Raw genomic sequence first — 11,912 nt, forward strand, 5'->3', positions numbered from 1 at the left:
AATAGTTTATACTGGCTTAAAAGCATCTAGTCTCCAAGGAAGAATTTTAGTCTCTAAGGGAATAAATAAATTGGCTCCCTAGGAATTGAAGTTTAGTTCTGCAAATTACAAAAGCGGAATGATCCTCTGTTGCAGTGATTCCCTCAGCTTACATGTGAGTTTGAATCACCTGGGGAACTAGTTAAAGTAGTTCCTTTAGACTCATCCCCAAAGGTTTTAATGCTGGTTTGGCTAGGGACCTACAAAGGTGCATTTCTTAGAAACATTCCAGGTGATTTTGAAGCAAGTGCATTACATTTTCAAAATTCAGGTGTAAAAATATTATACACAGGGATAGGCATTTGTCAGCAGTGGTGAAAATGCCACTTGGAACCCTGGCATCACATATTAGAGTGCCTGGATTCAAGTCCCAATTCTGCTCCTCATCTTCCTATTATTGTGTATTCAGCAAGACTTCAGGTTACAGCTCAATCAAGTAGGATCCCTGCTACCTACATGGGAGGCACAGCCAACCCAGTCCTGACTGTTGCAGAATATGGGATCTCTCTCTCTCTCTCTCTCTCCCTCTCTCTCTTTGTACACCTGTTTTTCAAATAAACTAAATAAATAAACCTTGCTTTGAATGAATAAAATATTATACACAGAGCTTAAAGTAAGGATTGTCCATGCCGTCTACAATTCTGCATTAACTCATTCACATACTTGTCATCGAGGGGAGGAGGAATTAGCTACTGGAAGTCTTGTATATTCCAGTATTTTCAGACACTATCTCATTTAATTGATCTAGCCATCTGTTAAATATGCATTATAATCAGCTCTTTGAAGATGAAGATGCAGGTTCAGTGAAGTTCATTATAACATAGCTAGTAAAAGGTAAAGTTTAATTTCAAATTCAGATCTGCCTAACTCTGTAGCCCTTGCTTCATATATATATATATGAAAATATATGAATATCCACCATGGGGGGGAGGGTACGGGGAGAGGTGGGGGAATTCCCAGAGCTTATGAAACTGTGTCACTTAATGCAATGTAATTAATAAAATATATATATATATTTTAAAATATATATTCAATTTTATTAGAGTCAAGGACAAAATTTATGACTAAACAAAATCAAGTGACCTAGACTGGCCTCAAACTTTAAATTTATGAATTAGGAAGCCTATATTAATCTCCTGTTTTGTGCAAGGAGAAGAAACCAGCCTTGTAAATTGTATTTTAAGTCACTTTAGTGTTGGAGTAATCAGATATTTATAAGGAGATTCTCCATGGAGAAGGAACAGGCCATGTTAAGAGCCGAAGTTAATACACTCCGTCATTTAGACTCTAGCCATCAATATCTAGGGCCTTGGTCATGTTCTCTTTCTCCCCGAGTCTTTAGATTTAAAAGTAGAAAGGAAAGGGATCATATGGCACAGTCCCAAACAAGAGGTTACCCATGATGATAGCCAATGACTTTGGAAGGGAAGCCTGGAAAGGAAGCTTTGAGGCTGTGAAGTGTCTTTTTGGATCCAAATTCTCTACAAATGTGCTTGGAAAACGACAGATTATGGCTAAGTACTTGAGTTCCTGCCTCACATGGGAGACCTAGGTGGAGTTCTTGGCTCCCAATTTCAGATTGGCCTACCCCAGCTGTTGGCCATTTGAAGAGTAAACAAGTGAGTTAAGTTATCTCCTTCTTTGCCTCTCTGTCACTCTGCATCTCAAATAAATCAATATTTTAAAAATAATTTCATTTTTAAAGGAGTTAGAAATCTTTTGTTGTTGTTGTTGTTGTTTCACCCTGTTTTTTGGACTGATTCACTCTGAGAGCCTCTTCACATGATGGAGATAGTTGAACAAGCAGGAAGGGGATCTTAATTAGACTAGCAATGGTGCTTAGGACAGTTGGAAATGAGAACATGATTATTTTCCTCGAGGTGCTTTCAGTATGACTGAAAAGACCAAACAAGCACATACCCCACATGCTGTAGGTACAAAAGAGTCAGTGTTCACTCACAGCATTTGCAAAGCATCCCCTTAGTGCTTGAATTCTGGAAATGTGTGAGCTTTTTAAACCTTGGGCAAACTATTTATCTTCTCAAAGCTTCAAGTTCCCTAAGTATAAAATGTGGGCAGTAGTGCACTACATGGAGTTGTTAGGAGTGTGGTTTTCATTTAAAGCATCTAGAATGTGTTAAACACTTGCTATTATCACATTTTTGGTTTACATTCTGAAAATTGGTAGGGCTAAATCACACTCTCCCTTGCTATTAAGCATTAATGAATGGGAAAACTGATGCAATTTATACTCACAGCAAGAATGGGAAACACAAGACAGATATAACTTCCCCAGGGAAATTCATTCATCAAGGACAGTTCCTAAGGGATCATTGTCACCCTAGTTGATAATCTGTTTTATCTGCCTTTGTGTCGGACTTGGAACCAATAGAGAATACTTTCAGCTGGCAGGATAATAGTCATCCTACCTTCCAGGCCAAGGTGACTCTTGCAGGTGCACTGGCCTGCCCACCTCTCTCAGGACCGTGAGACTGCGACCCTTCCACAGCCTTTCTCCCGGCTAGACTTCCATAGCTAGTGCACCCACTTCATACCAGTCCAAATGAGAAGAGGTATGTTCTGATGATGTTTGTGTCTAGATAGCCTTGGGTTTTGTTTGGTTTTTAAAAAATAAAAAACGAAAGTTCTGAACCTTGTATAAGATCAAATGAGATAAGATGCCTCAGTGAGCTAAATGCATTTTCATTATACCAGATTAATGGCTGTTAGTCATTTACCTCAATTCCATAATTATATCCAAAAGATCTAATGGTCTAGGAGAAGGGAAAGAATGAGAGAAGGCAGTCAATAAACATCACTTACATTAAATCTAATATTTTGAAACTCAATTTGAGAATCAATCAGTATGAATGATGATACATAAGAAGCAAAAATGTTGAGACTATTTTTGACAGAGTACAGTGTTTCCACTTTTTTGTTTTGCCATGATATATGCAAATATACTGACTTTCTGTAAAACAGATTCATTTTCTTTTAATTTCAATTTTTAAAAGATTTATTGATTTGTTTGTTTTATTGGAAGGCAGATATACAGAGAGAAGCAGATACAGAGAGAAAGATTTTCCATCTGCTGGGTCACTCCCAAGTGGCTGTAACAGCCAGAGCAAAGCTGATCCAAAGCCAGGAGCCAGGAACTTCTGGGTGCAGGACTTTGAGCAGTACTTGACTGCTTTCTCAGGCCACAGGCAGGGAGTTGGATGGGAAATGAAGCAGCCAAGACTAGAACTGGACTTCAGCCGCTAGGCTACCGCCTATTTTTCATACTATTCCTTTAGGCTCTAGGATTTCCCCTTTCACCCTCTCCATTCCATCTCCCTGACACTGATTTCCTTTATATTATTACAATAGTATAGTCCTTCAACAACAATCACAAGTCCATCATGTACATTGTAGGTACAGACAATGGTAGAAGGTCCAGCATCTGATTGTCAAGATATATCTAATGGTTTCATTGGGAGTCCATCTTTTATTCAGAGGTAGAAATGCATTCTGCTCTGTATCTTCACTTAAAATGTAGATTTCTATCTTCTATTTTTGGATACATCTCCCTTGCCACTGTCTACCTCTATATCCACCCCAGTTCCTGCCTTTGGTAATTAAACAGCTGACACAAACCATCCCAGACAGGGAGTCATATAGTCGTATGATATTTTGCAAATTGGCGCTGGTGAAATTGACCTACACTTGTCTGGAAGCAACAGAAATTCCTCCGGTAAACAGAACTTTGAGCTAATTCTTATAGGCCACACTGAGAATTTACCCTTTTTTTAGGTCTCTGTTATTAAATTGTCTATTCCAATCAATCCTCACATATATGCCCCATTCTGTTAGCTTCATTTTCATTATTGCAACATCTTAGATTAAAATATCAGCTTCTTTTAACTGCATCTTTTGCTTTATATCCATCTCTTGCTCTTGATTTTCATAGTCCAGCTAACATTCTCAGTATCTCTCCAATAGCCTGCCCTATGACCTCTCAACTTTGTCTCTTCTATAGTCCAGTAAAATGTTGCCATAGTAAACATTCTAAAGTACTGCTCTAATTATGTCTTATCCCTCCTGAAAATCTTCCATTTGACCTGACTCCTTAGCTTAGTATTAAAGATTTCCTTTTTTTTTTTTTTATTTAGTCCCTGGTGAAATTCTTTCTTTTTTAAAAAAAAAAAAGATTTATTTATTTTCATTACAAAGTCAGATATACAGAGAGGAGAGACACAAAGGAAGATCTTCCGTCCAATGACCCACTCCCCAAGTGAGCGCAACGGCCGGTGCTGAGCCAATCCGAAGCTGGGAACCTGGAACCTCCTCCAGGTCTCCCACACTGGTGCAGGATCCCGTGCTCTGGGCCGTCCTCAACTGCTTTCCCAGGCCACAAGCAGGGAGCTGGATGGGAAGTGGAGCCTCTGGGATTAGAGCCAGTGCCCATATGGGATCCGGGGCAGTCAAGGCGAGGACTTTAGCCGCAAGGACTTTAGCCGCTAGGCCACGCCACAGGGCCCAAAGATTTTCTTGTTTTAGAAGCAAATCATTTTAGTAGATTTTTTTTTTTGCCACACCAATATGTACATATTATGCAATTGAATTTATCAGATCTGCAAATGTGATAGACAGAACTAAGCATGTTTGATTCAGAAACGTTGTCTCTTTGGTAACAACTGATGATGTATGTTATTTATCTGTTCAAACATGGCCTTTACCTGTTATGCTGCTTATCATCATTTATAAATATTAAGATACTTTCTGGGGCTAGCATTGGGGCATGGAAGGTTAAGCTAACACCTGTGATGATAGCACCACATGGCCACCAGTTCAAATTCCAACTGCTTCATTTCCAATCCAGCCACCTGCTGATGCACCTGAAAAAGTAGTGTAAGATGGATTGGGTACCGCTTCTGCAACCTACGTGGAAGAACTGGATGGAATTCTGGGCTCCTGGCTTCAGACTGGACCAGCCCTGGCTATTGTGCTCATTTGGGGGAAAGAACCATTGAGTGAAAGATCTCCCTCTCTGTGTGTGTCTCTACCATTCTCTGTTATTCTGCCTTTCAAATAAACAAATCTTTTTAAAAAGAAACACTTTCTATTTTTTCTTTACTTAATTTCTATTTTTTCTTTTTTTTAAAGATTTATTTATTTTATTACAAAGTCAGATATACAGAGAGGAGGAGAGACAGAGAGGAAGATCTTCTGTCCAATGATTCACTCCCCAAGTGAGCCTCAACGGCCAGTGTGCGCGATCTGAAGCCGGGGACCAGGAACCTCTTCTGGGTCTCCCACGCGGGTGCAGGGTCCCAATGCATTGGGCCGTCCTCGACTGCTTTCCCAGGCCACAAGCAGGGAGCTGGATAGGAAGTGGAGATGCCGGGATTAGAACCGGCGCCCATATGGGATCCCGGGGCGTTCAAGGCGAGGACTTTAGCCGCTAGGCCATGGCGCCGGTCCCTATTTTTTCTTACAGATGCAAATAGTCAGAGTTCAAAAATAAATATTAACATGAGCTTGCAATGAAAAATAGCAGTGCCTTTCCTCACTATTTCTCACTTTCCAGAGGAAATATGTTCTTCAAAATTTCTCTGTTTTCTTCTATTTAATCATACTTCTTAACAAGCTTTGGTCTATACCAGGAAAAATGTTGTACCTCCTGGCTCAGTCCCCAAATGGCTGCAATGGCCGGAGCTGAACCAATTCAAAGCCAGGAGCCAGGAGCCCCTCCCAGGTCATCCACACTGATGTGCAGGGTCCCATGGCTTTGGACCACCCTCTATTGTTTTCCCAGGCCACAAGCAGGGAACTGGATGGGAAGTGGAACAGCCAGGACACAAAGTAGCACTCATATGAGATTCTGGCGTGTTCAAGATGAGGATTTAGCCACTGAGCCATGGTGCTGGGCCCAACATATTTAATTCTTATATGAGAGAGAGACAGTAGGAGACACAGAGAGAGGTGTTCCTTAGTCTCCAAAAATTCATGCATCGTGCTTTTGGACTAGATTAGCATCAAGGGTTTACATTTTCCTAACTGCTCAAACCTTAGCCTCAGTAAAATCCTATATTGGATTGTGGTTACCTAGAAGTCTTCTCTCTGTTCTGCCATCCCAAAGTGACAAGTTGGGCCAATTCTCTTTAATTTTCTCTTTAGAGACCTGGCTTTTCCCATTTTGCTTGGAGACTTGGCTTCTGCAGCCTTTTCAGTGCTGCTTATTTCCAAGCTGTCTCTTCCCCATTGTCATGAAGGATTCCTTCATTTCATGTAGGCTTTCTGATCTTAGATATCTTCTTTTTCTCTTTATCATTTTGGTGGCACATATCCTCCAGCAGCTTCCAAAGAAATGATGCCTGGAAGATAAAACTTTAGGGATGCTATATATTTTTAAATGTCCCATTCCAGCTTCATGCTGTTTGGTTCCAGATGGAATTCCAGATTTGAAATTCTTTTTCCTCAGTATTTTTAAGTCTTATAGTCTCACTTTCCCAGTCGCTGTGAAGACACCTTGTTCATTTTTTATTTACTTTCTGGTTTGTACGTATATTTTCTTCCTTCTGAAAATCTTTGGGGTTGCCTCATCTTGTGCAATCTGAAACCCTTTTAATGTGCTGGCTACATAGCCCTGCTGCCCTTCAGTGTGGGTGCTTCTTACGGCAAATTCCTTTTCTAATTTTCTCCCCTATATTTTGTTCATTCTTTCCTATTAAAACTTTATTGGGAGAGGAGGAAATACTTGTTCTCTAACCTCCATGTTTCATAAAACAGAATAATTTTTATTATGTTGATCGAAAGTTGAATGTAGAGGAAAAAGGTTTTCAGTTTGTCGCATTGCCCATTCATAGCTTCACAAAAGAAAGATGAATTAATCATATTGGTGAGTTTGACAGATAGATCCAAGGATGTCTGGCTCAACCACTTCCTTTTTCTCTGACTGAATCTGATCTGTCTGTAGGATTCATTGTGCTCTCTTCCTTCAGGCCCTGAACTGGAGGCACAGATTCATTCACACATTTCTCTCCCTTCATTTTTTCATTTTCCAATGAATTCAGAAAAGAAGAAATGTTAATGCTTAATACCTATTAAATTGATAATTAAAAGCTACAACAGCCAGACCAAAAAAAGAAGACTGCCAGGGCTAGAAAGGACAGTGGGTGGTGGAGCACCATGAACACTTCATATAGTCTAATTCTAATTCTTGGCACACAACTCTTTTCATCATCGGTGACCTGACTTACAGAACATTTCGACTTATTTTCTGTTACCAGTTTTTGAATTAGTCAAGGGGCTCGATTGTACACAAGGAACAGCAATTCCAATCACTGGAACAGAAAAAGAAAAAAGTAGAAGAGTGGTAGTTCACAGAATCAAAGGGAAAGGTCAAGAACAAAAATTGGCCAAAGACACACACACACACACACACACACACACACACACACACACCCAGAAACAAGCCACATCCAAGCCAATATCCTACCTCTGGAAGAGACTCTAAGAACACATCCTTTGGTGTGTCACCACGGGATGTACATCAGGAAGACAGCTGATCTGGATTTCCAGCAGTCCCTTCTGCTCTTCATTCCATTGTGTAATTTCACTACATTCAAATTCTAAGTGGAAGCATCTGGCTGATCAAATCTAGCTCAATCAATTTTTTTCAGCTGTCTGGGATCTGAGAGACAAAGATGCTGCCTCCTTCCATTGGCTTAAGACTTAATGTTCACTCATCAACACGACTTTAATGTGGGAAACACAAAATCATTTTCCACACAAACAAAGCTTTTCAAATGTGACTTTATAATGTCAAATGTAATAATTAGTTCATACATGGCTATGATTTCTGATGAAGGTATGCCCCATTTTTCTTCCATATTTACTTTAATTCTGCCAACTCAGAATTTTTTTTAATCACTCTCACCTTCTTTGATTTCAGCAGATCCTTCTCATCAAAATTCAGTGAAACACATGAATGAAAGTTTTCCAGAAGATTTTATTCTCATGGGCCTTACCAAATATCCATGGCTGGATCTTCCTCTTTTCTTTGTCCTCATGACCTCTTATTTGTTCACGTTGTTGGGAAACATTGCTATTATTTTGGTCTCTCAATTCGATTCCCAACTCAAAAGTCCCATGTATTATTTTCTCACCAACCTTTCCTTTTTGGATCTCTGCTTCACCACTACAACTGTACCTCAAATGCTGTTCAACTTAGGGGGGCCGAACAAGAACATCACATATACCGGTTGCATAGCCCAGGCCTATGTATTTCACTGGCTAGGCTGTACTGAATGTGTCTTGCTTGGCATCATGGCGCTAGACCGCTATGTCGCTGTGTGTAAGCCTCTAAGGTACTCTGTGATCATGGATCATAAGCTCTGCTTGCGCCTGTCGAGCACTGCATGGCTCACAGGTCTGGCCAATTCACTACTGCAGTCCACTCTCACAGTCCAGCTGCCTCTCTGTGGGAACCAGGTATTGGACCACTTCTTTTGTGAGCTGCCTGGTCTTATTAAGATGGCTTGTGTGGATACCACAGTCAATGAGCTTATTTTATCTGTGGTGGCCACCCTCCTGATAATGGGTCCCCTCTCAATGATTCTTGTCTCTTACAGTTACATTGCCAAAGCTGTATTTCGAATTCCTTCTGCTGCTGGGAGACTTAAGGCCTTCAACACATGCTCATCACACCTGCTTGTGGTGTCATTATTTTACGGACCTGGCATCTACATTTACATGCAGCCCTCAGGGGATGGTCCGCAAGACCTGATCAAAGTCTTGACCCTGTTTTACTGTGTTATTACTCCTATGGCCAATCCATTCATCTACACTCTGAGGAACAAGGAAGTTATAGGAGCTTTGAAGAGGCTTCTGAAGAAGTTCATTTCGTCTGGGAGTGTATGAGAAAATGATGATTTGCTGTTAATGTGAAAGCCATACAATAATACACTAAATCAAAACCATGTTCAAAAGTCAAATCAAGAAAACATTTATTTATGAAGACCACCTTCATAGCAAAGTCCCTAAAATTTAGTTTGAAAATGCTTTGAAAATTTTTTTTAAGATTTATTTATTTTATTGGAAAGGCAGATGTACAGAAAGGAGGAGAGACAAAGAGGAAGATCTTTTGTCCGATGATTCACTTCTCAAGTGGCCACAAAGGCTGGTGCTGTGCCGATCCAAAGCCAGGAGCCAGAAACTTCTTTCCGGATCTCCAACGCGGGTGCAGGGTCCCAAGGCTTTATCCTTGACTGCTTCCCAGGCCACAAGCAGGGAGCTGGATGGGAAGTGGAGCTGCCAGGATTAGAACCGGTGCCCATATGGGATCCCGGGGCGTTCAAAGCGAGGACCTTAACCATTACACTGGACCCTGAAATTTTTTGGTTTACTATCAGTGAAAAATTCTAAGGGTATTTGATATTATGGAATAAATCTTAAACAAATTTTCTTGAAGTTTTCTGTCTCATTCTTGCCTTTCAAATACATAAATAAATCTTTAAAAAGGTGTATCTTGCTTTTATATCTTGCAACTTTCCTGGATTTAATCTTCCAAGTCTATTTTAACATATTTTGACAATAATAATGTAACAGAAGAAATAAATAAAATACAGACTAGAAAGATAATAGAATTATTAAGATACTGTATGTTTCCATCTGTCAAAATTTGGATTAGTTTTCTCTGTTTATCTAGGTTTGTGGGGTGGAAGATTGTTTATGTAAGCTCTTTTTTATTTAAAATAGACATTTGTGGCTATAATTTTTATCTTGTTAGAATTGCTTTTGCTGCATGTCATTCAGTTTAGATTGCTATATATTTATGTTCAGTTCTATCAATAAATTTTATATTTTCTTCTGATTCCATCATTGACTTTTTGCTTGTCCAGGAACTGTTACTTTATTTTCACATACTTTTATTTGTGAATTTTCCAGTTCTTATCCTGTATTATTAGCTAGCTCGACACTACCATAATGAAATATCTGAGATAAACTAATTCAATAAAGAGGTTACTCAGTTCATTGTTCTGGAGGTTCAACTTCAAAAGTGGGTGACAACGTTGCTTGGAGGTAGGGGTTTGGTGAGGGTGATACAGAACTAAAATGGATGCTTGCAAAAGAAAGATCCCTTGGTGAGCCAGGAAGTAGAGAGGCCACTCGGTTGGGCTTTATAGCCAACCCTCCTATACAAACTATCTTTTGAGAGAATGCCCTCAGTGACCTTTGGACGTCCCACTGTGTGTACCTCCTAAATTCATAAACTGCATTAAGTTTCAATCTTCTTGGTACCATTGACTTTCAGGAGCTAAATGATGTTTGAAGACTTCTGCAGCTATGGAAGTGGGCAGAGTTTGCATCGGACCCAGAGTTTGCATCGGAATTCCCTGGGACCTCTGGCTGGACCCCTAAGAGGCAGTGTAGAGCCAGCACATCACCAGGGCAACGGAGCCTTACAATGTTCAAGTCACATAACATCCTGTATTCATTTCTAGTTTTATCACATTAAGGGCACAAAAGATACTTGATATAATTCAAATCTTCAGCTTTTTAAGATTTGTTTTGTGATCTGATTATCTAGTCTATCCTGAATAAAGTTCCATGTGTATTTGAGTGTTGAGTAAATATGTATTGGTTGCTGAGAGAGGATAGATAAAAAATAACTAAATGATCAGGAGTTTACTTTGATGGTACTTCAAAAAGTTCATGGAACTTCACTTAAACAATAATTGCATTTTAGAGCAAAAGCATTTTTGAATTTTGTGCGTGGTAGTTCCATAACACATTGCTCATGAAATTTTTACAGACCTTCATATTTCAGGAATCCAAAAGATTACATTTCTGTGTACTTTTATGCATGTTTCAAATTTTCCATAATTAAAGTTTAAAAAGAAAGTGCCATATGTGTTTCAGAGCGCAAGAAAAATCACATTAACTATAGGATATTAGGAGAACTTTTTGTTGCCCAAGCTTGATTACAGCAGCTGTCTCTACATTCCAGGAACCAGTGCCCAGTGAAGCCAGTCGGGGTTTCTAAACTCTCATCTTCCAATGAGATTGAGAGCTGTACTGGACTAAGTTTCCATGCACTCAATTAACTAAGTAGCAGGAGGAAGGAAGGGAACTGCCAGAGCCCAAAATTTCCCTGCAGTTAATTAATCTAAGGTAGCAAAGTAGGAGGCAAGAGGGACCCAGGGCAGGGAGCCTCTGGAGCCATTTCTGTCAATTAACTTGAAAGGTGGGAAGAGGCAGGAAGCACAGGCACGGAGCCTCCATTTCCACACTCCGTGCTGTCAACTAACCCTGCAAGCAGGGTGCTAGCTAATCAACTAGCGGCACTCTGTCACAATATACGCGATCTGGTTCTTACTTTAGAAATGGAGACTCATTCCTGTGAAAGGAATATTGACTCTACAGTAAAAAGCAGCCAAAGAAATGAATCATTTCTATGATACTCAATAGAATCTGAAGAGGTAGGAACATGTTCTAGAGTACTTGTCTTGGGGACCTTCGTGTTGATGTGCCTAAGGTTGAAAGCCATTAAAGAAATTCAGAGAAAGGAAAAGAAGACCAATGTCACCAGCATGGGAAAAGCTCTTTAAAATTTTTTAAAAAATATTTATTAATTTTTATTGGAAAGTCAGTTATACAGAGAGGAGGAGAGAGAGAGAGGAAGATCTTCCATCCTAAGATTCACTCCGCAAGTGACCACAATGGCTGGAGCTGTGCCAATCCGAATCCAGATTCTCCTCTCTTAAATCTGTCTTTCCAATTAAAAAAAGAAAGAAAGAAAAAGAAAATAGTCTTAAAATATGATAATAATAATTTAATACTTAAAACACTATTTAAAGTTAAAATACATCCACACGATGAAACTATTA

At 39.6% G+C, this 11,912-nt stretch overlaps 1 protein-coding gene across 1 annotated transcript; it reads left to right on the forward strand.

The window, feature by feature from the left end:
- Positions 1-7,869: 7,869 nt before the first annotated feature.
- LOC101526772 (olfactory receptor 2B11-like) lies at positions 7,870-8,943 on the forward strand. The gene is made up of 2 exons (XM_012930686.3): positions 7,870-7,891; positions 7,976-8,943. The coding sequence occupies exons 1-2, from the start codon at positions 7,870-7,872 to the stop codon at positions 8,941-8,943; spliced, it is 990 nt and encodes a 329-aa protein (XP_012786140.3).
- The last annotated feature ends 2,969 nt before the right edge of the window (positions 8,944-11,912 follow it).

Source organism: Ochotona princeps, chromosome 1, assembly GCF_030435755.1.
Source record: "Ochotona princeps isolate mOchPri1 chromosome 1, mOchPri1.hap1, whole genome shotgun sequence".
Taxonomy (NCBI): domain Eukaryota; kingdom Metazoa; phylum Chordata; class Mammalia; order Lagomorpha; family Ochotonidae; genus Ochotona; species Ochotona princeps.

Bases quoted from the DNA above. Each gene is read 5' to 3' on its own strand.
- LOC101526772 (XM_012930686.3), top strand. From the start codon at position 7,870: ATGGCTATGATTTCTGATGAAG. The intron at 7,892-7,975 runs GTATGCCCCATT...CTTTGATTTCAG, and splicing joins GGCTATGATTTCTGATGAAG to CAGATCCTTCTCATCAAAAT.